Source organism: Dipodomys merriami, unplaced genomic scaffold, assembly GCF_024711535.1.
Source record: "Dipodomys merriami isolate MVZ:Mamm:240054 unplaced genomic scaffold, mDipMer1.0.p SCAF_97, whole genome shotgun sequence".
Lineage (NCBI taxonomy): Eukaryota > Metazoa > Chordata > Mammalia > Rodentia > Heteromyidae > Dipodomys > Dipodomys merriami.
The window spans coordinates 2,039,200-2,067,065 of record NW_027206590.1 but is presented as its reverse complement, the minus strand read 5'-3'; the positions used below and the strand labels follow the sequence as shown (position 1 = coordinate 2,067,065).

At 47.9% G+C, this 27,866-nt stretch overlaps 1 protein-coding gene across 1 annotated transcript in view; it reads right to left on the bottom strand.

Annotated features, from left to right (window-relative positions):
* Positions 1-27,866, bottom strand: part of Abtb3 (ankyrin repeat and BTB domain containing 3) — a 228,282-nt gene that overhangs the window by 21,425 nt on the left and 178,991 nt on the right. The window contains exons 5-11 of the mRNA XM_070014491.1: positions 11,283-11,448; positions 8,581-8,670; positions 5,288-5,389; positions 3,305-3,398; positions 3,052-3,187; positions 2,170-2,390; positions 515-693 (exon numbers count right to left, since the gene is read on the bottom strand). Of these exons, the coding sequence (XP_069870592.1) occupies positions 515-693; positions 2,170-2,390; positions 3,052-3,187; positions 3,305-3,398; positions 5,288-5,389; positions 8,581-8,670; positions 11,283-11,448 (988 nt within the window). The remainder of the gene's footprint in view (positions 1-514; positions 694-2,169; positions 2,391-3,051; positions 3,188-3,304; positions 3,399-5,287; positions 5,390-8,580; positions 8,671-11,282; positions 11,449-27,866) is intronic.

The window sequence follows — 27,866 nt, the reverse complement described above, 5'->3', positions numbered from 1 at the left end:
GTCAGAGCTAGGCTCCCCCAACCCTCTCTACCCAAAAAGGCTTCTGTCCAGTGCTTGGTTTTTCAGAATCCATCGCAGGGATTTGAGTCTCATTTATTCAGTGGGCCACATCCATTCCCTCTTCCTGCTTGATTTCTATGGTCCCTCCAGGCCTACGGGCCTCCTAGAGCCTACCTCCCTCTTCTTCCTTCTGAACATACACCTCATCGACTGTTCCCAGGAGGCACTGTTGCCTACAGTTCCTCACAGGCTATTGGGGTGCACCTGTTGGTATCACCCCCAGCATTAGAGCTTTTGAGTTAGAAGCTATCTAATCCACCTGCATACACTTTGGCTGAACACCTGTACCACAAATGATTTTGCATAAGAAGCTGCAGGTAGCTGGGGTGCATTTCCCACCCCTGGCTGATAGGACAATGGTCTTTCTACCTGAAGGGCTGTGTCAGGCCCAGAGACCATTTGGATAGGTGAACCTCCAGTTCTAACGATCGCAATAGCTTCAGCCCTCTCGTACCTTGCTTGCTTTCAGGATCTCAAACATGAGGGGCAGGCCTTGGGTGATGAGTTCCTCTGTGTACTCCTCCTCCTGGATGGTCTTGAACTCTTTGAGCAGGCACTGGATGAGAGGCCTGCGGTGCTGCTGGAAGGCGATGCGCAGTGACTCGAGCCACGTGTGAAGAGTCCACGGGACACCTGCAAGGGAAGAGGCCCAGGGAGAGGGGGAAGGGGAGGAAGAAGAGGGGAGGACAGGAAACAACCAAAAGGGGAAGCATGTTTTTATCTGGAAGTTGGTTATTTTTTCCCTCCCCCTCAGATGTTAGCAAACTATGAGCTCAAAGGACTGACCTCTGATAAACAGAGCCAAGACTTGCAGAAGTTGGAATTGAAGGTCATAGCTCAATTCTCTGAACTATGAGTGTCTGCTTTTCTGTAGGCTATATCATCATCATCATCATCATTCATCATCATTATTGTTATTATGGTAAGATATTACAGAACTTTCTGATATAGAATCACTGCAGGGACTATTGGAACGGTTAAGCATTCTATTAGGTATATTCTATTCCTGTGAGTTTACAATCTCCATCCTCTCTACTTTCTGGGGAGAAGCTCAGGGAAGGGATTAGCTGACATGTCCATGCCCAGGTGAATGTTGACAGCTGATGAAACGCACCAGTGGACTTTATCATCTCCAGCACTGGTTGGGTGGACAGCGGTACCTGATAGTCCCTCATATGAAACATTCCTACTGGATACTTCATCAGGTCCTCCTTTTTAATGCAGCTCCAGCAGCTAATTGCTGGAATCCGCTGATCTCCCTTGTGGTGAGGCAGAGACAAAGGAGAGCACTACATCTCATCCTGTTCCTAGCAGGTAGACTAATCCTACAAAACAGGCTCTCACCATTAATGGCATATACATACCACACACTGAACAATCACCACGGAGAACCTAGCTCCAGAAGAATGGCATGGAGCTTTCTCCTCAGCCATTGTCTTCCCTGATAGGTCACAGACCCAGTTCCTGCCTACAGATGCTAAAATGACAGCTTGGACTAGCCTCAATCCCTAGACATTGCACAGATGGCTCTGGGCTGGTTCACTCACGGAACAGTTACCCTCCCTTGCCTTTCTGAGTGGCTTTGGCCGCTGAAGCTCGGTGTGGAAAAGGAGCTGGTGAGGAAAGGGTGGACTCATCCCGAGGGCTGTCCAGTCGCTATGCTGTGGGGGCTCTCAGCTGCCATTCCTCCAGCACTGGGGACATCTGGGATGATTGTTAAATATAAAGATTTCCAGCCTTTGTCCAGCCAGACCCTCAACGGCAGAGCCTCTGGGTGTAGGGCCTGGCAATCTATGTTCAGACGAACTTGTCAGGTGACTGGGGCTGAGTTTGGGAATCAGGGTGAGATGTCTGAGGATGGGTTCTTGGGGCATGCTGGGTATTGCTGTCCATGTTGGCTTTGCTTAGAATGTTCTAATCAGTGAAGAAGCTCCCTGGGCCCAGGAGTATGTGTGAGTGTGTGTGTGAGTGTGTGAATGTAAGAGAGAGAGAGAGAGAGAGAGAGAGAGAGAGAGAGAGAGAGAGAGAGAGAGAGAGAGAGAGAGAGAGAGAGAGCCAGACAGCCAGAGAGCAGTGCCATGCCCGCTGGTGAAGGTGCCCAGAACTGACCTATGCTCCTGATATCAATTGTGACATCCACGTAGCCATGCTCAGCGCTGTGATACATGGCCTCCCTCAGGGCCCTCAGTTTGGCTTTGCTGTTTCGGCTGGCACACAGAGGGGGCGGGGCTGTCTCTGCCAGGTCAGTCCCCTCGGCCAGAATCTCCTCCAGGGACAGGATATCGCTCTTCTCCTTCTCAGGCTGAGCGAGCAGTTTGCGGAACACATTCCTGTCAATCATAAACCCAGAGAGGAATACACTCAGAGATGGAAGCGGTGGGTTGAGGGTGTGGTGTGATGGGGGGAGTGGGGATGTTGCTCCATCTGGACGAGGGAAACTTCAGGGTGATGGCTTCAGGGGCCGGGGGCTTTGGGGATAAAGGAGATGGTGGGGTGTTTCTGATCATGTTTCCTGGAGGGCAAATGTTGAACTATATCTAGAAGGTTCTAGAACTCTGCCCTGACATTGAAATCTGAGTTACCTAGGGTGATGGAAAACACATTTGGATGGGGACTCTGAAGGAAATGTAGAAGGGGAATAGTCAAACTGGAAAGGTTGTGTTATTTTACATGGATTCCTGTTACTTTGTGGTAGCTGACATCTGGTGTAGCCTGGCCCAGACTGACCAAGAGTGACCCACCTGTGTGGTTAAAGCTGGCTGGGAATGAATACACAGAGCCAGCCTGCGTGGCTATGTACTATGTAGCCTCGGCTCTTAGTAGAAAGCTCACAGGTAAGGTCACTCTAGCCAGTTCTGGGGCCTAGATCCACCATTGCGATTCTACTGGGCCCTACATCCAGAGATATAATGGGTCTGGGGTAGGCCTGGGAATCTGCATTTTTAACAAGCACCACTTGGGACCTTGAGGCCTTGGCCCATCCTAGCCTACCTGTGTCCATGGGCTGCAGCCTGGCTGAAAGAGTTCATGTCACCCTGGGGGGTGGTAGAAATTCCATTCCTGTACATGGTTCCTATTAGGGGATCCGCACCACGCTCCAACAGCAAACTAACCAGCTCAAAATTTCCTGCAAGCCCAGAGAAGGGGGTTTTTATAAGTGAATAAAGCAAAAAAAAAAAATCACTGGCAAATCAGAGATCAGGATATAGAAGACCCCTGGCTGGAGTAAGAATGGACAACATACCTACAGCAGCGGCAAGCTGGAGGGGCGTCTCTGAGTAGTTCTCCTCACCATGCTCCACCGAGCCTTCCACCTTGGCCCCAGCATCCAGGAGGAGCTGCAAAGGAAGAGCGGCCACTGAGATGTGTCAAGGGCACCCATCGTGAGGAGGTTTCCATAAACTGGTGGCCATTGGTGCCAGGCCCAAAATCTTTCCCTCCCTCTGTGTCAGTGACCCTGTATACAGGGCTGGACCTGGGAGGATGAGCTGAGGGCCTCTCGAATCGTCTAGAACCTCAGCCTATCTACCCAGTGTGGTCCCAGCATAAGAGCAGCAACCTCACCTGAGAGCGTGTTAGAAAGGCTGCCTGTCCGGCCCCACCCCACAGCTGTGGAAGGTTTTACAAGATCTCCAGGATGTCTATGTGTACACTAATGTTTCTAGAAGCCCAGAGCTAGAAGTCCTGGACACCAGAGTGCTGGAAGATTCTCTTGGGTTGATTACACAGGCCTCAGTGGGCACTGGGAGTGGTTTCTTACAATCATATCCTCAGGATTTCTGATGATCTTTGGGGTGTGTGTGTGGGGGGGGGGGATATGTGTGGTCAACCAGAGTGAAAAATCCATCCCAGAGTCCAATGGAGGGAGGTCTGTGAGGACAGGTTAGTGAAGGCTAAGTTTTCTGGCCAACAAGATCAGTTCATAAAAGTGGTAGAAGTTCCAGAAGTTTGGCTTCATGACTCCATTCTGTTGTATTCCCCAACATCCCAGAGATACTTAAAGGAGACAGAGATTCTGTCCACGTGGATCTAACTCACAGTGAACATGCTGTCAGCACTGCTGATGTAAAACAAGGTGAATCTGCCATCTTTACCACTTCCCTGGGGCTGCTGGGTAGGCTCAGCTTCCTTGGCAGCCACTCACGGCCAGCTGCACCTTGGCAGGGAGTCAGCCTGATTTCTGCGTGCCACTGTTCCTGACTGGAAGTCTAGAGATGTCACTGCCTGTTAAGGGTGGCATCTGTGTCCCCCTATATATCTACCCACCCCTACTTTCCTAAGTCTTTTACTGGGAGGGAGGCCTAGATTAATATGCTACAGGCCGAAACCAGCTCCCTGGGGGACACGCCACATACTCAGCCTCCTGAAATATGACTTTGGGTCTGAGTTAAGGAGTCTCCATGACCCAGTAAATGACAAAGGTTCCTGCGAGTTTCCAACATTGCTGGGCTATTGTTCCCAGCCTCTGCAGCGTTCAGAGGCATGGGCTATGTTAAGGGGCTGAGTTCCTGGGATCCCCAGGCTCAGTGCTCACTGTGGGGTCAGTTGTGGTGCAGATCGGAGAGCGCTGGTCTCCCTTTTCAGGTGCAGTGAAGACAGAGTTTAAGACCTACAGTATAGTGATGCCCATTCCTTGACCATTAAATCTCCAACAGCCCGAAGTGTCAGCGGCATACATTACTGTGTCCATAGGACCTGAAGTAAGTGCCTGCTACCATATGTGGAGCTATTTTGCATGCCATGGCCTTGTTCAAGACTCTTGCACCAACCCATGCCAGCACCAATTGGAAACACTCCCTTGGCCATCTGCATGCTTCTTTCTACTCGTTGGAAACCATTAGATTCTACAGAATAGCAGGCCCACACCCAAGGGGAAGATGCTAAAGGCAAGTCTCACGTTCACATTACCAGAAACCAAGTGAGCAAATCCACCAAGTCACAGCCGTGGCCCCGCCCCCCACCCAGAGCCATTGGAAGCACTTAGTGGGTTTGCTACTTTGTGTACAAGGCTGCGTGTTGGTACCTGATGATTTCATATTGGTTAAAGCTTTGCCAAGAGAGAGTTAGAAGAATGTTTCTATTCAGATGAGATAAATATGCCACACAGAATGGCAATGAACCAATATGAACCTCGTGGGGGAGGTGCATGCGGGGAGAGGTTTAGACTTGCATCGCAGAGGAGGTTAGAGTTCAAGGGTCAGATGTGGAGAGGGAAGCACATTAATACCTGAACTACAGGAATATGTCCATGCAACACGGCAAAAGTCAGAGCCGTCCAATGGCGGGTCTCGGGGTGGACGGATGGATATTTATGAGGAGTACTGACAACCTATAAACAAATCGAAGTTATTTTCAAAATGTGACCTTCACATCACTCAGGCTATCAAATCTGACCTATCTGTGGCGGAGAGCATGGGCAAACATAATCTGGAAAGTTCCTGGCATAATGTTGGTGGAAGTGTTGGGTGGGATTTTCCCCTATTGGAATGCCCCCCAAATTTCTTGTCAGAGCTGAGGATAGGGGCGGGTAGGCTGGCCCTTAGGACCTTGCTGTAACAGTGATCTTCTGAAGGCAGGCCATCAGAAGACTGTGGTCTGGAGAGTTTAATCTAGAAGGCGGTGACACTATTTCTCAGTGAAATAAAAGGCTGCTTTGCTTCTCTGAGTGGCATTAATGCATATGCCAGGGTTGCCCTGGAATAGCATAATAACGGTGGTTAATGGTTATAGTATAGTAATAGTACTGGGGGTTACCTAGGTCAGCTTCTCTGCCTCTCTGTCCTTCTTTCTGGTCCTGAGAGTGACTGTCACACACTTCTCATAGGTTCTCAGCAGGCAGTGTGAGTCCCAGACAATGGACTGTGCACTTTTAAGTTTTCAGGCCAGGAAAACCACTGCCTCTCTGAGGGTGGGACTTCCTGTCTGCTCACAGCAGACTTATTGGCTTAGTTCACCCTTCTGCTGGCTTATTGGTTGATAAGGACCCTCAAGTTTCATATGAAACTTCCACTGGACACACCATAAGTGAGCAATGTGAGATTGGTTCTTTTTCAGCATGGAGGCCTTGTAACACCCCAGGCTAAGAGACAGAGGGCAGGGAAACCAAAAATTGGGGTCTTGCAAGATGAGCCCCCACATAAGGCTTCTCTTTCTGGCATTCTTCAGGGCCATGCAACCTCGGCGGCTGCAGTTCAGCCCTGATGCTGGGGGAGATGCTGAGTGGACGTGTATGGGGTGGGCTAGAGAGGAGGGTCTGGGGCCCTCTCCATTGAGGACCAACACCGAAGTGTCATGGAAGGGGTCTGGGAGATGCTTAGGGGCTCACAGCAGGGCTGGCTGACAAATCCCCAGATATCTGAAACTTGCAAGACCCCAAATGGGTCTGGATCCAAGACATGTCTATTACATGATTTCCTCAGATGAATATAAAACTCACTATTCTTTTTTTTTTTTTTTTTTTTTTTTGGGTCCGGTCGTGGGGCCTGAACTCTGGGCCTGGGCGCTGTCCCTCAGCTCTTCAGCTCAAGGCTAGCGCTCTACCACTATGAGCCACAGCGCCACTTCCGGCTTTTTTCTTTTTGCTTATGTGGTGCTGAGGAATCGAACCCAGGGCCTCGAGCATGCAAGGCAAGCGCTCTACCACTGAGCCACCTTCCCAGCCCACTCACTATTCTTTTTTAAAAAATCGTATTTTAAGCCTGAGGGGGCATCTGATTTTGGACTGAAAAGGTTTTCTGAGGTTACTGATTGATGGTGGTGGAATGCCAATCTCTCTGATGGCTGCACTTGCTAATACTTGGCAGAACTGGTATTTAGGCAGTAAAGAGTAAGATTTCTTCCTTGTTTCCTTCCTTCCTTCCTTCCCTCCTTCCTTCCTTTCTTTCTTTCTTTTTCTTTCTTTCTTTCTTTCTTTCTATCTTTCCCTTTCTTTACTTCCTTCCTTCCTTCCTTCCTCTTTCTTTCTTTCTCTTTCTTTCTTTCCCTTTCCTTCCTTCTTTCCTCTCTCTCTTTCTTTCTTTCTTTCCCTTTCCTTCCTTCCTTCCTTCCTCTCTCTTTCTCTTTTTCTTTCTTTCTTTCTTTCCCTTTCTTTACTTCCTTCCTTCCTCTCTCTCTCTTTCTCTCTCTCTTTCTTTCTTTCTCTCTCTCTTTCTTTCCCTTTCTTTACTTCCTTCCTTCCTTCCTCTCTCTCTCTCTTTCTTTCTTTCATTCTTTCTTTCGTTCTTTCTTTCTTTGATACCAGCACTGGGCTTGAACTGAGGGCCAAGGCACTTTCCCTTAGCTTTTTCATCTTTCTCTCTCTCTTTCGTTCTTTCTTTCATTCATTCATTCTTTCTTTCTTTCTTTTTCTCTTTCGTTCTTTCTTTCATTCTTTCTTTCGTTCTTTCTTTCTTTGATACCAGCACTGGGCTTGAACTCAGGGCCAAGGCACTCTCCCTTAGCTTTTTCACTCAAGGCTGGCACGCTACCACTTGAGTCACAACTTCATTTTCAACTTTTTGATGGTTCACTGGAGGCAAGAGTTTCATGGTCTTTCCTGCCCAGTCTGGCTTTAAACACAATCCTCAGATCTCAGCCTCCTGAATAGCTAGGATTACAGGCGTGAGTCACGGGTAACTGGCCAGATTTGACATCTTTGGAGTCTCAGCACGGGGTGGAGCAACTGATAGGAGCTGAGTTGTAAATCTATGGTGAGTATACTCACGATCTGTTCTTTCCAACCACCATAAAGTGATGCTGCCATTATTGTCATTTCACATCTGGGGACAGATAGGCCACACCTATCTGTCAAGGCTTGACAGCAGACACGATGAAGGTGGTGATTTCAGAACTTGAACCACATCTGTCAAGTTCCCATATTTATTTATTTATTCTGGGGTTTGAACTCAGGGCCTTGTTTTCTCACTTGGCCTTTTCACGGAAGGCTGGCCCTCTACCATTTGAGCCATACCCTCACTTTTGGATTCTTTCCTTGTTAGTTAACTGGAGATAAGAATCTCATGGATTTTCCCACCTAGACTGGTATTGACCTGTCATCCTCAGATCTCAGCTTCCAGAGTAGCTAGGATGACAACAATCTGTCAGATTCTAAACCTGCCAAGGAGGGGGTTGGGGGACTCTGTGCTCCACTTTCCCGAATTGCCTCCTGGGAGCCTGGATGCTCACTGGAAGACCTATCAATCAACTTAGCCCACAAGAGGAGTCAGCCAGGATTTAGTGGGGGAGAGCAGGGGATCTGAGGAAGGAACCTTCTAGGGGAATGGGCTGCCGGCTCAGGAGAGCTCTTTCTGCCCAGATCCCAGAGTGAACAGACTGGCGCTGAGTCACAAACTGGCAATCACTCAGCCCACCAAAGCCAGCATCACCTGCAGCTCCAAGTGATCTCACCCAAGGCCACAGCCACTGAGGGGGCTGAGCAATGATGTTTTGCTGACCCGAGCTCCCTTCAGGGTGGGGGGGCGCCTCTAGAAGGAAAGGCCCCTCTCTGGGCTCGTGGGGGCCTGCAGCCCTCAGCACCCTCACCTCCACATTCAGGTCAGCTCCGGCATCCAGCAGCATCTGCACCATCGCCTCGTCCCCGCGGACGCAGGCGTACATCAGGGGGGTCATGCCCTGCGGTGGCCAAAACCAGAGATGGAGAACATTTACAAGGTGGCTGTTGCTCGGTCAACAGAAACAAATGGAATGAGTGTGTGAGCGTGCATGTGCATGCATGTATGCACATGTGTGTGTGTGTGTGTGTGTGTGTGTGTGTGTGTGTGTGAGAGAGAGAGAGAGAGAGAGAGAGAGAGAGAGAGAGAGAGAGAGAGAGAGAGAGAGAGAGAGAGAGAGAGAGAGAGAGAGAGAGGTGAAGCTTGTGCTCCAAATCTAGCATGACAGAAAGAATATTCTGGAAACCACAGTGGAAGGGGGGAAGAGAGCTGACATTACCTTTTCAGTATCTGTCTTTGCTTAAGTGGAGGATTCTCCTCTTTTGATCTCAAAGGCAATGGGCCAAACAGCTTTCTAAGTCAAGTGGCTGATTTCAACTTTGGGTTCTTTGGAACTTTCTAGAATCTGCAACATCGATCCTAAGCTGCCTAACTGGTGAACGAACACTCTATCCTTGATGGCGTTTCTCGCATCATGTAGCACATATCTGCTTTGCTTTCAGGGTCAAGGGTGACCTGAACATGTAGTGTCCCAGCACTGATGGGTTTGTCATTATTACTGCAAAAGGTGAGCACAGGAGGGATCCACAGCTGCTGCTCCTGCTCCTGCTCAACAGAACACTGCAACCAACAGAAGGTAGGATGGGTGCTGACAGTCACTGGGAAAACATTCAACATAGAGCCCTTTCTAACATCATGAACCAGGATGACTTCTAGTGTCATTCAGGATATCTAGAAAACATGGAGACCTTCCAAGAGAGCTAACTGGGTTTTAGATCTATTACTAGGCATCAAAACCATGAGAGCAATCATTCAGCATGGAGAATATATAATTGAGAACAAGTTTTAAACACTCTATGAGGTATATTTGTTATACTAGAGCAAAGGGTTATGTGCCTACTATATAAAGAGTTCTAGATAAACAAGAAAAATGGTAAAACTTGGATGAGAAAAAAAGAATCAAACTTCTGGGAACGTAATGGAAGATTTAGGGCTTAAGAAAGGCTGATAAGTTTGAGCTATCAAACAAACAACAAAATGTATTCCTAATGAAATAATCAAAGATTTGAAGAAAGACTGTGTAAAGTATGTTCAGCCCAGCATTATTCTTAAAAGTAATTAGACATCCCTGAGATAAGCAGTAATTGCGGTATGGTTAATGAACAAGCCATATAATCATTTTATGTAGCCATGTAAAGTGATTTCTAACAAAACACTACCAACAACGTTTTCAAAGTAGCTTTAAACACAAAATACTGAAAAGAGCAATACAATGAATCCCTTTGAAAACAGTGTGTGAGTGGGGGTGTGTGAGCATATGTGAGTAAGCATGTGTGTGTATTAGAGTCCCTTAGTGTTGCTCAAGGAAAAGATCAGCAGTGATTAAATAAAAGTCACTGCTCACTCCTTTGTACAGGGTAATCCTCCATCTGGAAAGTCAGGCTGGACATTTCTGTGTGGTGACTGGGCATGGGCAGCTCTGGCCTGTAATCCTAGCTACTCAGGAGGCTAAGATCTGAGGACTGTGTTTTAAAACCAGCCCAGGCAGGAAAATCCAAGAGACTCTTATCTCCAGAAAGCCAGAAGCGGAGCTTGGCTTAAGCACTAGCCTTGAGCACAGAAGCTCAAGAACAGTGCCCAGGCCCTGAGTTCCAGCCCCAGGATTGGCACATTCATGCATGCACACGTACATGTGCACGCATGCGCGCACAATCACGCACACATATTCTGTGTGTTTTCTCTCTTTTTTTTTGGTCTGAGTTTGGGACTCAAACTTGGTAACTGATGTTTTTGCTCACTGGCTAGCATTCTACCAACTGAGCCACACCTCCAACCCCATGTGTGTTTTCTCTGATATTTTCCTCAGGAAAGTTATCTCCTTGACTGCTAAACATCAATACCTCTGTTTCAAGATCAGGAGGACTGTGGCTGATCTCTGTGTGCCTGCTGATTTTCATGTCCTCCTCCACCCCTGGCAGTACTGGGCTTACTCTCAGAGTCTTACGCTCTTGCTTGGCGTTTTGTGCTCAAGGCTGATGCTCTACCACTGGAGCCGTAGCTCATACACGTCTGGATTTTTGATGCTTAATTGGAGATAAGTGTCTCATGCCGGAATTGCCTTCAAACTGCAATCCTCTCATCTCAGCTTCGTGAATTGCTAAGATTACAGACACGAGCCACCAGTGCCTGAGTAGTTTCGTGTCTCTTAAACATATCCTAAAATTTGGTGAAGCTGGCAAGGGCCCGTCCTGTGCCGTGACAGACAGATGGGTTACTTTTAACAATGCTGGCAAAAGACCTTGAAGGACACATACTAAATATAAATGGTCATCTGGCTGATGACATTCATTTCCTTTCTTAAAATAGAAGTTATTTCCCGCTTTTTATTTATTCCATTTCAGCTGCGATAAACATGAATGAGCCTATTTTTATATTTTAAAAACTAAAAAAAAAAAAGCAACCTGAGTGGCAGCAAGGGGAACTTCTCTGGTACCAGCTGCACCCCATTTTGCCCTGATGCCTGAGGAGGAGGTTGGGCGGGGGGTGGAGTTTGGGTCCCTGGGGGCCCTGTACCTGTTCGCTCATGGTGTTGATTCCGTCGGGTCCCAGCAGAGACACGGCCTGCTTCACCAGGTCAGTCCGCCCACAGTTCAGCATCCGGAAGCCCAGGTCCTGCTTAAACTTGGCTTCGATGGCCACAGCATCCAGCTTCCGCGAGGCGCAAAAGCAGTCATCGGCCCTGAGGAAGGGAAAGATCAGTCACGTGGGTGCAGTGACCGGGTGTTCCCAGTGCTTGAGTCCCTGCGGAGCAGAGATAAACTCCTCAGCACAGTGGCCTCCACGAAAACAATTGCCCTTGGACATCTCTCCATCCTTCGTCCATTAGGATTGCCATCTGTCCGTCTTGTCCCTCCCCGTCATCCCACAGCATGTTGAACTTAGCTTCTCAACGCCAACATGAACGGAGTTATCTGTATGGATTAGAACCTCTGCTGAACTCTTTATGTGCATTAACTCATTTACTCCCCACACAAGCACAGAGTCATGATTCCTCCTTCAACCCTGGGGAAACAGACACAGCCCTTCTCCAAGTCTGTCTGGTCTACAAGCAGTAGACCTGGGATTTGAGCCAAGGTCTGTAAGGTGAACCAGCCTGCATGCCTATTGTGTCATCTTATTCTGCAATCACAGCATCTACTACTATTTGCTGCTCACTTGTCTGCTCCCCCAGGTGAGGCTGGGGACTTCTGAGAGCAGACATCTTGTCTGTGTGGCTGGCCATCTTGCTGCCAGAGAGTACCAAGGGGTGTGGAAGTGTGAAGAAATGTGACTGGGCGTGGTTCCTGTCTTTCATTCTAGCTACTCAGGAGGATAAGAGGCTCAAAGTTCAAAGCTGGCTCAGGCAGGAAGGTCCGTGAGACTCTTATCTCTAATTATCCAGCCAAAGCCAAAAATAGAGATGTGGTTCAAGTGGTAGAGTGCATCCTTGAGTGAAAAAGCTAAAGGACAGCATTCAGGCTTGGAGGAGCAGCCCTGGAGGAACATCCAGGAATGCTCTCCACCATAAATAAAATAGAACAAAATAAAGAAGGTGCTAGGCGCCGGTGGCTCATGCCTGTAATCCTAGCTACTCAAGAGGCTGAGATCTGAGGATCACAGTTCAAAGCCAGCCCAGGCAGGAAAAGTCTGTGAGACTCTTATCTCCAATAAACCACTCAGAAAACCGGAAGTGGTGCTGTGGCTCAAGTGGCAGAGCACTAGCCTTGAGCTGAAGAGCTGAGGGATAGCAGCAGCCAAGCCCAGAATTCAAGCCCCACAACCAACAAAGAGAGAGAGAGGGGAGGGGAGAGATAGAAAGGGAAAAAGAAAGGAAATGTGATTGCAAGGAACATAGAATAGGTAGAGTTCCCTTTCAACAGAACAAGAGAACATGAGAGCTGAAGAAAGATCTCAGATTGTCAGGTGGGTCAGAGGCAGCTAGGACAGGGATGGGGAAGGAGAGGAGAGCCAACCAGGATCAAGCGGATGACACTGGCTCTGTTTATAAAGGAAGGGTACTTCTTTCTCATGGTGAATGGATCGCAGTTAATTACTAAATCAAATCCATTCAATATCCACCTGCTATGCCAAGCTGTTCTCATGGCACCGTGGAGGCTCACCAGCTTCCGACAGGTAAATCGGAGAGATAGGCATCTGTACTGGCGAAGATAAAAATCCCACCCTAAGTCAATTTCTTGTCACTTTCTGCTTGGGTTGACTTCTGTCTCTAGAGCTAGTTCAGTCAGTGCTAACAGTGGAGATGCAGATGCTAGCTGTTGCTTCTGGCCACCAGGGGGTGCTGATGTGGTGCAGCCAGGCTCCAGGGAGGCTAAGATGGGGTCTGATCTGCACACATGATCCAGGAATGAGGTGTCAGGACAGGCCTATTTGTATGAAGGCCCTGGGAGGGACAGTGAAGGGTATTTAGGGACCTACAGTTGGCCAGGATCTGGACTCCAGGAATCAGGCATCTACCCATGGCAGATGGGGTAGTCAAGCCACCCCAACATTATTGGGAGACCCCTCCAGGGAAGACTGAGTGGGGTGATGGGTGGTGGAAGGGTGGGATACAGGCCTGGCTTCATTCAGCATCAGAATCCTAGACATGAACTTCTGGTGCTCTACCACTTGAGCCACAGCTCCACTTCCAGCTTTTTGGTGGTTAATTGGAGACAAGAATCTCATAATTTTTCTGCCCAGGCTGGCTTTAATCTGCAATAATCAGATCTCTGCCTCCTTTGTAGCTAGGATTACAGGTATAAGCTACAACGGGGCCCAGCAAGGTTGCATTTTGGAGTTGAGCCCCATGTAGGGACAACAATGCTATAAATAGTCACTGTCATGGAAAATCACTTCCCCTGTCTGTCTCTAAGTCCCTTCTGATGGCCTAAGTGTTTCACTGATATATTCAATTAAGCTTCCCTATACCCCCATGGCCACACTATATTCCTCGTGTTTGGTAGACATGGTGTTCTGGACCTTATCGTAGGGACTTCTGAGGAGGGAGATGGACCATGTGTTCAAAGAGTTCCCAGGCTCACAGTCAGACAATTCCATGAACATCAGAAGTGTTTAGCAGTTCCTGAGGTCCCTGATTTTAATTAGAAAGAGACAAGAAGCAGGAAAATGACTACAGCTAAGATGATGTTGATAAATGATACAGGAAGCTGGTGTTTGTATATATGTATGTATGTATGTATGTGTATTTCTTTATTGTATAGGTACTGGGGTTTGAACTTAGGGGCCTGGGCGCTGTCCCTTAGGTTTTTTGCTTGAGCCACAGTTCCAACTCTGGCTTTTTGGTACTTAATGAGAGATAAGAATCTCCTAATTTTCTGCCCAGGCTGGCTCTGAACAGCAATCCTCAGATCTCAGTCTCCTGAGTAGCTAGGATTACAGGTATGAGCCACCAGCGCCAGGGAGCATCATTCACTCTTGAAGCTCTGAGAAGTACCTGTTTGCCAAGAATCCCACAGACACACAAAGTAAACAGAAGCTCTGCTTACTGAACTCCAGCCAGCTAAGTCAGGCAAGCAAACAAAGCAGGTAAGCAAGATTCCCCGCCTCCTCCCACCAAAAAACCCAAAAAAACCAAAAACCAACAAACCTGTGAAAACATGGCTTTCTGTTTAGCTTGGTTGGTTGGAAAATTGAACTGTGCAAAAAAACCTTCCTTGCAGTAGTAAGTGAGCAGGGCTTGGGCTCCATGATTCCCTCTGGAAAGGCCCCAAAGGGACTCAAAGTCTCTGGGATGTGGTCTCTCAGTGTCCTGAGCAAATAAATATACCCTCCTCTGTGTCTGACTTCTTTATGCAGAAATCTATTAAACTGGTCACCTGGGGCTTCCCCAACTTCGTGGTTTCCTTTTGAGTGGCTTTCAACGGTGCAATAAAAATCCCGATCGATTTAAGAAGTCAACTATCAAGGCGGTCAATTTCTCTGATTTCTCAAGTGCCCCAGTGCAGAGAGACTGGCTTTGTGTCTTTGCCACTTCAGGGGCAGGACTATTCAGAGAGATTTTCCAGAGGCCCGTGAACCTTTTCTCTCCTCGGCAGGAGGAGGTGTGCAGGCTGGTGGGTGTTTAGTACATTCTGTTGACCTCTTGGTCCTCTCCAAGTGGCACATATGGCTAGCTGGGGATGGCCATACACCCTTCATGCATTTGTTATCTGGTGTTCTTTTTTTTCTTTTGGCAATACTAAGAATTCTACTCAGGGACATATACATGCTAGGTAAACTGCTCTATCACTTGAGCTACTCCACTAGCTCAAGTGGAGTTGTGTTGGTTATTTTTGAGATGGGGTCTTGTGTTTATGCTTGAGTTGGCCTGGACTGTGATTCTCCCATTTGTTTCCCTGTGCTGCTGAGATGACAGGCATGTATCAATATACCCAGCCATGGGCTGAGATGGAATCTCATGAACTTCAATGCCTGGGCCTGCCTTATACCTGGATCCTGAGTAGTTAGGATCCCTTAGGTTTTTTGCTTGAGCCACAGTTCCAACTCTGGCTTTTTGGTATTTAATTAGAGATAAGAATCTCCTCATTTTCTGCCCAGGCTGGCTCTGAACAGCAATCCTCAGATCTCAGTCTCCTGAGTAGCTAGGATTACAGTTGTGAACCACCAGCGCCAGGCAGCATCATTCACTCTTGAAGCTCTGAGTAGTACCTGTGTGCCAAGAATCCCACAGATTCTAGCCTTGTTTACTATCTTTTAAAGCTATGTTATAAGCAGGAATGCTGATATCTTGCTACCTGAGTTCAAATCCCAGCTCTGCTACTCCCAGGCTGCAACCTTGGAGCCAGTTACTTCTCTGCTTTGCTGTTTGGTTTTCCCATCTGTAAAATGAGCTTAGTTATAAGAATACCTCCCTCCAGGATATTGGGTTCGGATCAAGTGAGGTAAGATATCTATAAACAATGCTCAGAGCCCAGATCTCATTAAAGGTCAGCCATCACCATGGTCATTCTCAATCACAGGGCAAACTGTGGACCGGAAAGAATACACTATATGTGGAAGAAGTAAACACAGAGGCAGTGACTACAGAATGTGGCAACCACAGCGCGTCTTAAGGTTTCAAATTAGACACCGTGTCTAACAAATTCCACCAGAGTCAAGGCAAGCTAGGCTCCCAGAAGGCTACTGCCCTGTGTAGCACCGGCTTGCCAACAAGTTACAAGTTATGACAGAGGTTGGGGAGAGTTCTTGTCGCATGCCAACAGTTTCTGGAACCCATTCTAGGACCCATCCTGACACCACACTAGGGCGGGAAGGCCTGTGGCAGCGCTCAGGCTCCACGAGGGCTGGATCCAGGGTCACTTTGGTAAGCCCACCTCAGAAGGTACATGCTGGGGTGTCTTCCCCTGCTCGTGGGGAAGGTTCTGGAAGCCTATGGCTGCAGGATTGCAGCCATTTGCGGTATTGGGATGAATGTGAACGTGCAGCCTTGCCATGCTGTTTAAGGCCCCAAACCTGCCTTTGGGTTTCACTATGGCTCCCCACAGCCATGGGTCAGATTGGTTGTCTTGAGAGAGAGACAGCGAGTGAGCGAGGATCTAGAGCGTGAGCGAGGGTCAGAATCAGAGAAACAGTTAACACTGAACTCCCCACTACAGTGAAAGACCGATAAGCACTCCATTTGCTACAAAGCATTTCACATATGATAGCTCACTTCTTCCTCAAAATAACCCCTGAAGCTGGGTGCTGGTGGCTCACGCCTATAATCCTAGCTATTCAGGAGGCTGAGATCTGAAGATCGAGGTTCAAAGCCAGCCTGGGCAGGAGAGTCCGTGAAACTCTTATTTCCAATTAATCACCAGAAAACTGGAAGTGGTGCTGTGGCTCAAGTGGTAGAGCGCTTGCCTTTAGCTGAAGAGCTCAGAGTCAGCCCCCAGGCCCAGAGTTCAAGCCCCATGACTGATAAACAAACAAACAAAAACCCCGAACCAGGGATGTGTATTCCCAGTTACAGAGGAAAGACAGAGGAACAAAGGTCCCATGCCACCTTCGCAAGGTGTCACAGCTGGTAGACGGTGGAGCTGTGCTTAAACCATACCAGGAGCCCCAAAGGCAGGTCTTAGTACCCAAGGTACAGACGGGGAGACAGAGAAGGGAGCAAAACAGATAAGGGGAAGAGTTAGCTATTGGACTGCTTGTACCTCCATTTCAAATCAGACTTGTCTCTTTCAAAAAAATACAAACAAAAAAGTTGGAGCTGGGCATTGGTGGCTCTTGCTTGTAATCCTAGCTACTCAGGAGGCTGAGATCTGAGGGTTGCAGTTGGAAGCCAGCCTGGGCAGGAAAGTCTATGAGGCTTTTTTATCTCCAATGAACAACCAAAAAGCCAGAAGTGGAGCTGTGGCTGGAGTGGTGTAACACTGCTAGCTTTGAGCAAAATAGTTCAAGGACAGCACCCAGGTCTGAGTTCAAGGCTGTGGCTTATGTGGTGGTCAGACCCTCATTATCCACTAAGGAGGTCCTTCAAACAGTCCCAATGGGAAAACTTACTGTGGGGAAGAACACACTTGCCCTCTCCATCCGCCCCCCACCCTGGGGCCAGGGCCACTCAGGGTATGTCCAGCCCAGCCTGGGTGGCATTTATGTTTGGACCCTGGCTGTGGGAAGAATGAACTATGATAGGTATTCATTCTAAGAAATGTTTGTTAAACCATTCCAACTGCCTATCTCTGCCACCCTGAGAGTGCTTTATTGCTTCTCAGATACTAAGAATACTAGTAAATACTTAGGAAGCATTTATCATGTGTCTGTCAGGAACTATTCTAAATGTGCATAGACAAACACATGCATGTACTTTGATATATGAGTTTTGCCTTTGCATACATGCATGAGTGTATATGTATAATACATATATAACCATTCATAGATAGGACTACATCTGATCCTTTCTAACTTTACAAATTTTCTTTCTTCCTTTTCCTTCCTTTCTACCTCCACTCTCTCCTTTCCTCCCTCTTTTTCTTTTTGTGCCAGTATGAGGGCTTGAACTCAGGATTGCATGCTCTTGCTTAGCTTTTCTGCTCAAGGCAGCTGGTGCTCTATCAACTCTAGATCCACACCTCTACATCCTAGTTTTGTTGATTAATTGGCTTTGAACCAGGATCTTCAGATCTTAGCCTCCTGGGTAGCTAGGGTTACAGCCATGAGCTGCTAGCATCTGACTGTATCCTTATTTCTTAGAAGACACTTTAGCCTTAGAGAGGCTAAGAAACTTCCTCAAGGAGTACAGCCAGTCAGTGGTAGAACTGAGATTTGAACCCACCCCACTCCACTGTCTCCAGAGCTAAAGTCCAGCCAGGACCTCTCTCAATGCAGCCTGGGTAACTACATGATGTTATATTCTGGGCCAAGAGCCAAAGAGACACAAATCCCACGCATAGCCTTTGAGTGTAAGGTTCTCCTTAGGGGAGTCCCAATCTCCCAGCCACCCCTTTTCCCATGCGGCCTCCCAGCAAGACCCGCCCCCCCCCACTCCATTCCACATTTCCGCCCTGTGTAGGGGTGTGGGTGTGGGTGTAGGAAGGGGGCCTCTCTCAGTTCTTCTACCCCTTCCTTATCTTGCCTTCCTTCAAATCACCTTCTGGAGACAAGTTCCATTTAACAGCTTTGGCTTGCAGACAGAACTCCAGCCCGCCAAGGCTGAAGGAGAGCGCGCAGTTCACCTCTGTGTGTTCTCCAGGTCAGGAAACTGGGAGCTGAGAGCTTGATTAATTTGGATGAGTCAGAGTTTTATTTTTTGTTTCTTAGGGAAAGAATCCACATCTTGGGTCTAAGTCATTTCAGCTGGCCAGTGGCAGGCCAGTAATTGTGAACCACAGGGGTGATTTTGACCCCCAGGGGATAAAGTTAGGGGAGGTTTTTGGTTGTCATGCTGGTGAGGTGCTTCTGGCATTGACAAGGTTGAGAGGAAGATGGTGCTGGACTCACGAGAAAGTACCGGAGGCCGCACCCCCTCCACCTCCCCATCTCTGCTCAACAAAGAATAACCCAGCTCCAAATGTCAATGGCACTGAAGTTGGAAAGCTTGCGTGTAGGGTGAGAAACCATTGGGACATAGTTACTTCTATGTGAAGCACTTCCCATTACAAGACTCGAGTGAGTGTGACAATCAAATGGCGCCTTTGGAAATGAATCGTGAAATGACAAAGCAGGAGGCTACGGGGACCCCAATTCCGTCCTCAGCTCACGTCCCTAGCCAGCCCTGGCTAAGTCCCTTTCCATAACTAATGACTCCCGCCCTTTCCTTTTGGGTAGCAAAGAAAAGATGAACAGATCGAGAGCGTGTTTGTGCTGAGGGAAGTTGTTCTGAGATCCCTGTGCACCTTTCCAAGAAAAAAAATGGTGACATTTTTGCAGCAAATGGAATGTGTAATGTTTGTACAGTTCCTAAGAGAAATCTTGGTCCAAAGACTGTGCCTACTTGCTTGCTTCATGCTGCTACTGATGGTCAAGAAAGAACCAGATTATTAAGCATGTAAGAGACGAGGAAGAGGAATTGTGAACCCTTAACTCTCAGTCCTGCTGATCCCTCTTGCTTTGGGAAGAACATCAAGAATTCCAGAACCTTCCTTCAGAAGTTGATACCCCTTCCTGCAAAATCTGCTGTCTTTGCTTTCCACAAAAGATGGAAAATCTGGGTCTGTTCAAACATGTTTAAAACATACCCTAAAAGATTTATCTCAAAAGCAAAACACACACACACACACACACACACACACACACACACACAGAGGAGAATGGATTTGCTGTGCTAATATCCAAATGCATGTCACATTATTTTGAGTAGAAAATGATGAAGTAGCATTCTAGATCTCTTGCTTTGGCAGCATGGCTTATTTTGAATCCAAAAATAAGATCTACCTATCTCAAGGGAAAGAAGTCACCTCTGCTTAGGGATGCAAAGCTCTTAGTAGTATTTCTTCTAGCAGAGGACTTATTGTCCTTCAGAGTATTCTATCTTCCTTTTTTTTCTTTTTTTGAGAGGTCGTAGAGCTTGAACTCAGAGCCTGAGGGCTGACCCTCAGCTCTTCTGCTCAGGCTAGTGCTCTACCACTTCCTCCATTTTTTTGGGGGGGGGTCTGGTCATGGGGCCTGAACTCTGGGCCTGGGCGCTGTCCCTCAGCAATTCAGCTCAAGGCTAGTGCTCTACTACTGGAGCCACAGTGCCACTTCCGGCTTTTTCTGCTTATGTGGTACTGAGGAATTGAACCCAGGGCCTCATGCATGCAAGGCAAGCACTCTACCGCTGAGCCACCTTCCCAGACCCTACTTCCATTTTTGGGGTGACTAATTGGAGATAAGAGTCTCACAGACTTTCCTGCCCAGGATGGCTCTGAACCATGATCTTTAGCTCTCGACCTCCTGAGTAGCTAGGATTACAGGCGTGAGCCACCAGCCTGGCCTCTATCTTCTTATATTGTTGTATGATTTGAATTCCTAGTTGGATACTTGGCTGTTTAGAGAAAGACTACACTTCCCAGATTCTCTTGCAGCTATGGGTGGTCATATGACTAAGTGTTGACGACAAGAGTCAATATGTGCCATATCTGGGCTGTGTCTTGCTCTTCCATGTCCTTTCCCCCCACTAAATAGACAGAGTCCTTTGAGGTGGGGCCATGAAGAGATAGGCACCACTTAAGGTACAGCAGAGCAACAAGATGGATGGAGCCTGGGTCCTGAACTCACAGAGCTCCTGTCTCCAGCCAAGGCCTCACACTTGAGCTGTTACATGAGGGAGAATTTTAAACTCCTGTCATCCATACGTAGATATTCTGTTTGTGGCAGTTAATGAATCTATAGCCTAATTAACCATACCTGCTTTTTAAATTTAAATCAGTTCACTGAAACACATAGGAAGTTCCAAGTGTAGCATCTCTGGATGATGAAAAGATAAAAGTACACACCATCCTCAACAGATTCTAGGACTGGTGGTCTACTTTGTAATACTTTCATCAATGAACAAACCAAACCAATTCTTGAGACATGAGAGCAAAGATCTAATGTTAAGGTCCTCAAATGCACTCCCTCCCAACCCCAGGCTCCCAAGATGCTCTCTCACAGGGTACACATACTTTTTGTGTAAAGAGCCAGCTAGTGAAGGCTCTGGAGGTCACATGGTCTCTGCCATGACTCATGACCTTTGCCACTATAGTGGAAAAGCAGGCATTGGTAAACCATCCAAACATCTAACACCACACAACTTCACTTACAAACAGAGAGAGCAGGTAGTGGGAATTTGCTGGTCTCCTACCTCTAAGTAACATGTTCATCAATACAATAAGTCTTTGAGATATACATGAAACACAGGATTTGAAAAAAATTTACAGCCTATTTTATTTAAGCTAGTGTTTCCCAAATTGATTGAGGCATATAACACTTTAAAAAAAATAATGCTTATTAAGAACCTAGAACTGGCTTTCTAAACTCACTGTTACAAATACTAAGTAGATAATTTTCATTGTTAGGGAATTATCTTTAGGCCCTTATAACATTTAGACTAATCCAAAAACCACTTACATGCTGGCCAGCAAACTAGGATGAACAATGGGAGCTTTGCCAGGATAAGCAAAGACTCAGTGCATTTAAGATCCTATTCTGTCTTCTTCATTCCTGGGAGGACCCAAGATTTGCTTTATACTTTGCATTGGGCAAAAGAATTTCTAATATTATGCAACCTCTTGCGTGTTTAAAAACGTTATTTTTTGGCTTGTCCTGGGGTTTGAACTCAGGGCCTGGACACTGTCCCTGTGCTTTTGTGCTCAAGCTAGTGCTGTACTTACTTGAATCACAACTCTACTTCCAACTTTTTGGTGGTTAACTGGAGGTAAGAGTCTCAAGGACTTTCCTGCCCAGGCTGGCTTTGAACTATGATCCTCAGATCTCAGCCTCCTGAGATGCTAGGATTATAGGTGTGAGCCATCAGTGCCCAGCACATGTTTGAAGACTTTAAAAAAAGTTAGCATACAGCATAAATCCTTCAAGTTGCTCTTTTGGTACATTATCAGAGAACTAAGCCACATAACACAGGGGTTTAGTTCACTTATTTTCATTGCTATTTGGCGTCCTATTAAAAGAATATACCATCATTTATTTATCTATGCGCCTGGAGACAGACAGTTTGGTTTTCCCTCTCTGTCTTTTGCTATTATAAACATCATGTGTCTGAACATCTTTTTAGAGGTCTCTCTATTTCCACATGGAAGTGTTTCTCTAGGGTACAGACAAAAGAGTAGAATGATATGTTTTCAAGTGTACTTAAAAGCAGGCTCAGAGTCTCCTCTGGGGGTGTTTGCATTCTCCCTACTCTACATTTTTACTCTTATTGAGTAATCACCAGGCCTTTTTTTTTTTTTTTATTGTAGCCATCTGCCAGGTATGAAATGCATACCTGAGTGTGGTTCCGAGCTGCATTCCAAGATGGCTAGGGGGCTCGAACCCTTCTTGCTTATTTCCTTGTCACTTTGTAGACTATTCCTATGTTTGGCCTTCATGGGGAGGTCTGACATTGGCCAAAGATGACGTCTATCAGAATTCCCCAGAAGAACTGAGCCTGTGGGCTGTGGTTAAAGAGACCTCCACATTTCCCAGGGAGCCTTTGATCAGCGCTGCCTCCTTGTATGGAGAAACAAGCTTTGGAGTCAGGCGGGCCTGGTTTGAATTCCAATTGGGTCATGTTTCCCATGTAGTGTTGGTTGGGCCGGTTGCCTAATCTCTCAGAGCACTAGTTGGTGTCTCAGATTGGAAGGACAGGAGAAGGCTGCTCAAGGGATGGGAGCAGGGACGGCTTGGAGGTGGGTTGAGCAATGCCTGGGGACATGTCAACTGTTCTGCCATCTCACAGAGATCTCAGAGAGAATGCGTGCCTCAGTTTCCCCTGTAGGTCTGAACATCGCTGCCACTTGGCACTTGTGATGTCTGGCCATGAAACTGTGTAACTGTCAGAGCTGGGAGGCACTGGAGATCATGCGTTCTGGTGGTTCTCACCTGTTGGATGAAAGATGGTCTATTTTGGAGCTGTGGGGCACACGCAAGCTCTGTGAAGGGGGGGACCTGCTCCTCCATTGGCTGAAGGCATCTTCGGCCTTGGTTTTATGGCTGAGCAATTTGGGCAGAGGCTCTGCCTTTGTACTAAGGGCTGGCTGCTGAATGAATTGCTCAGCCAAGACATTGACCCTGAGTAAACTCATACTTTCAAACTAGACTTTGGGAGTTTTTTTTTTTCCCCCTGGCCGGTGAGTACATCGACATGTTGGGCAGAAATCTAACAGAATCAAAAATGGGCCAACAAATACAAAATTAAAAAAAAAATATATATATCATTGTTTCCCAGGAAGCCACATTCCAGATGGCCAACTATGCCAGCCTGGATCTGAAGCTCTGGAGATCTGGGAGCGAACCCCGAAAGCCTCTTACCACGGGGGCCCTCTCAGTGTTGCTGCTGTAAGTACCCGATGTGTTTCTGTTTTGCTTTTAACACTTTGGAAGTGTAGGACAAACTCCAAGTGTTGGCAAACGGTCTGTCGCCTGCAGGCTGGCTGCCACCCACACAGGCTGCTAAAAGGACTCGTGATTTCCCCACTTGCAGGCATGTGGCTGCTTTCAGCCAGCCAGGCCTCTGCCAGGAGCCACCCTGTCTTCTGGGACCCCCTGTCCATCTGAGGCCCCTGGTGCTGCTTACTTTCTTCTTCTCTGACCTTGTCTCATCGTGATGCCTCTACCTTCCTCCACACTTAGGACTGCAATAGCATCTGTTTGCCAGAATCCCGCCCTCTGGAAACTTTCCTGAGTTAGATCTCTCTTCTCTGAGTCTTGCATCTGAGTTCTCATCTCCCTACATGTATCTCATTCTTTTCTTTTCTTTTTTTTCATCTTAATGAGTTCAGGAAAAGTCTAGTCTGGGGACCAAGGATGGAGGCACATGTGTGCAATCCCGGCTAATCAGGAGGCAGAGGAAGAAGAATCTCAGCCTGAGATTTTGCTCGGGCAAAAGCGCAAGACCCTATCTGAAAAGCAAACTATAGTAAGAAGTGCTGTGTGTGTGTGTGTGTGTGTGTGTGTGTGTGTGTGTGTGTGTGTGTGTGTGTGTGTGTGTGTGTGTGTGTGTGTGTGTGTGTGTGTGTGTGTGTGTGTGTGTGTGTGTGTGTGTGTGTGTGTGTGTGTGTATGTGGCTCCAGGGGTAGAGTATTTGCTAGCAGGAATGAGACCCACAGTCTAATCCCTAGTGCCACCACCCTAAAATTCAAGTCTAGTTACTTCATTTATAGCACTGCCAGCTGCTTCATTATGGCCTTTTGTATCCCTCCCTTCCTTCTTTCCTTTTCTTCCACAAATCTTTATTAGGCCTCAAGTATGTGCCAGGCCCCAGGAACAAGGCATCTGATTTTGCTCCAGTCCTAAGAGAGAAGGAAGTCAATTCTCTGAGATACAAGTCTATGCTGTGACCTTTTCTTCCAGAATATTCCATTCCATGCCCTGTAGCAGCTCCCCCTTGCTTCTACTGAGACACAGCCCAGCCAATCAGGGGCCAAAGTAGCCGTCGGTACACATGTCTTCCTCCCCACTTCTGGATCATTTCCCACTTGGGACCCTATCTGTGCTGGCCCCACTGCCCTGGAGGTAGTTCCGACTCAGCCAGTGATGGCTTCTCAATCTCATGCTTCATGGAAAATAAAGAACTTGATGGGGGCAGTAGTCTCCAAGCCAGTCAGCCCCAGCTGATTTTCCTCCTGCAGCCTGGGGTCTGGCCCAGCCGCAGAGACAGGCACCCCAAGGCATACTAGACCTCAGCCCGGGCTGCAAGCCAGCGCCCTAACACCATAACACGCATCCATTCAGGTATCCACTTCTCTTGCTCTCAGAGGATGCTGAGGCTAACATGTTTGGCAACTAGCAAGATCTGGCTTTCTTGGTCTAGAGGGTAGTAAGTAAGGATACTAACTCATCTTTAATAGGTATTGTTGGGACAAATACAGTGTACATACCATATAAATTCATGGTTTATATGGAGTATCTCATTAAATCTCACCCCCCCCCCCCATAGTCTTATAAGGTGGGTTTATGGATGCCATCATTTGATAGACACAGAAACTAAGACCAGAGGGGTAAGTAACTTACCTACGGTCACATAGAGAGTAAGTTGGTCTAGCCAGGATTTGAGCTCTGGCAGTCTGGCTGCAAGGCCTGTATTCCTAACTCCTGTGCTCTTCTTCCAAGGAGAATCTGGGTGAGGAATGAATCCCTGGGTACTCTGCTCTGCTGGAAAAGTCTGGAAGGACCTCCGGGGAAGAGCAGCAACCAGCAATTACACGCCAATGCTTTTCTCGCATTGTGCTCAAGTCAACTTTGCACAAAGCACCCCAGGTCGCGCAGGCTCTCAAGTTAGGAACCCCAGAGTCAAGTTAAAAAAATACAAGGCAAAACCAACCACCAAGGACGTCTCCTTCCCACTTTTCCTCCTTCCCATTATGAGTGGACGTAGTGTCTTCTCAAAAGGCATGAGGCCACCAGGCTGGGCCTAATCTAATCTGACTACTTGTTCTCCAAGAAGACAAAAATTAGGGGCTGGGAAGGTGGCTCAGGGGTAGAGTACTTGTCTTGCATGCATGAGGCCCTGAGTTTGATTCCTCAGCACCACATAAGCAGAAAAAACTGGAAGTGGCGCTGTGGCTCAAGGGGTAGAGTGCTAGACTTGAGCTGAAGAGCTGAGGGACAGTACCCAGGCCCAGAGTTCAGGCCCCACGACCGACAAAACAAACAAAAGTGAACACACTGGCATGGAGAGTAGATGGTTGGTTGAAGACAGAGGTAGAATCTGCATGATGCTGCCACAAGCCACGGGATGCTTGAGGCCACCAGAAGCTGGGAACTAAGGACTTCTGGAGGGAGCCTACCCTGCCCACAATTTTTTTAGCTTCCAGAACTGTGAAACAATAAACGTCTGTTGTTTGAAATCACTCACATATTAGTAATTTGTTTCCCAGCCTTAGCAAATGGGCGCACCTAGACATCCAATTCCCCTCCCGGAAAGCCAGCTCTGGTGATCAGCCTCTTGTCTCCTCTCCTAGTCTGGGGAAGTGCAGCAAATATACACAGGGGCATTTCACTCAGAGGTGACATCTTCCACACTGCTCCATATGGGTCTCTCTCTCTCTCTCTCTCTCTCTCTTTCTTTCTCTCTCTTCCTTCCTTCCTTCCTTCCTTCCTTCCTTCCTTCCTTCCTTTCTTTCTTTCTTTCTTTCTTTCTTTCTTTCTTTCTTTCTTTCTTTCTTTCTTTCTTTCTTTCTTTCTTTCTTTCATTTGCAAATACCTCCAGGACCAAAGCTACAGCCCTGGAGTAAAGTCATACTTCTGTGCAGCCATCACCGCCACCCAGCTCTGCCTGAAAGTGGCTTCATTACATACCTACCCTTCATGTCCTCCTGGGAACCCCATCTGCCCATCTGGGCCTTTCTGACCACTTCTTATTCCTTGGTCATCTCATTCACCAAGTCTCACTCTTTATTTTTTTGTCAGTCATGGGGCTTGAACTCAGGGCCTGGACACTGTCCCTGAACTTTTTTGCATAAGGCTAGTGCTCTACCACTTTGAGCCACAGCGCCCCTCCTGTTTTTTTGTAGGGTTAATTGGAGCGAAGAGTCTTATGGACTTTACTGGCCAGGGCTGGCTTTGAACTGAGATCCTCAGCTCTCAGCCTCCTGGGTACCTAGGATTACAGGCGTGAGTCACCAGAGCCTGGCAAGTCTTGTCCTTTCTATCTCCCGTTTCTATCTGGTCCTCCCCCTCACTCCAAATCCTGCTTCAGACTGGATCATGTGACCTCAGGCTTTCTACACTGCCTACCTCTGCCCATCTTCCACACTGCCAGCCATCCCTCTTTCTAAATTATACATCTGATGTTGCTTCTCTGATTAAAAATCAGCCAGCGCTCCCACCTCCTACAGGATAAGTCCGAGTTGTTTGGCATCACATAAAACACCGCCCCCCACGCTGCATTTATCCAGACTCTCAGCTCTCAATCCAGCCCCTGCTACGGAGGAGAACTATTTGTTGGAAACTTATGCTCTGTCTGGATTTCTTTTTTTTTGGGTCCGGTCGTGGGGCCTGAACTCTGGGCCTGGGCACTGTCCCTCAGCTCTTCAGCTCAAGGCTAGCGCTCTACCACTTGAGCCACAGCGCCACTTTCGGCTTTTTTCTTTTTGCTTATGTGGTACTGAGGAATCGAACCCAGGGCCTCATGCATGCAAGGCAAGCACTCTACCACTGAGCCACCTTCCCAGCCCCTGTCTGGATTTCTTGTGTTTCCTCTCACACGGGTTCCCATATTGATGCCTGTGTGCATGTGGTTCTGTGTGGGCAGATTTCTCTCCCCCTCACCCTCCTTCTCCCGCTGGAACATTCCTGTCTCTTCTTCAGGAGGAAAGTCAAGAATTAGCCCTGAAGGGAGGCACTGGGGCAACCTGGACTACTGGCCTATCAGAACAGAGCCAGTGGTCTGATGTAATTATTCAGAGACCTCTCTGTGTCCCACAGAAGGTGCCCTGCAGGGCTTGCTGAGGGCAGGGGTGTGTGCTTAGCCCAGCTCTTGGGGCAGGCTCCAGGCCCTGTCCTTGATCCTATTAGGTGAGGACAACTGAGCCCCAGGAGGACTCTGCTGGCATGGGGAGAGGGCATCTCCTTTGCGAAAGCAGGGACAGGAGCCTGGGGGGGGGCCTGCAGCCTCATATTCCTGGGCAGCTGAAGAAGGGGGCGGCCTCCCCAAGATGCATTCCATGGCTGTGGATGAGTCCACGGGGCCTTGTGAGACCCGTCCAGGGTGAGGGGAAGGACAAGGGCACTCGAGGCCTTGAGAGGAGAGAGCAGACTAGACTGCAGGGCTGGGGAGCTTTCCAGAACCCCGCCGAGCCAGGTGCAGGCCCAGGTGTTCAGCTTCCTCAGATGACCTTCTGAGGAGAGAACGGGAGGTCCAAGGTCAGATTCAGGGATGGAAGTGGTGTGGATGCGTGTCCAGATCCAATCTCCCCTCCACCCCAGCCATCCCCTGAAGCCTCTTGTCCCCCGAGGTGCCAAGTTCTCATTTATAGCAGGAACTCCACACTGTGAGTC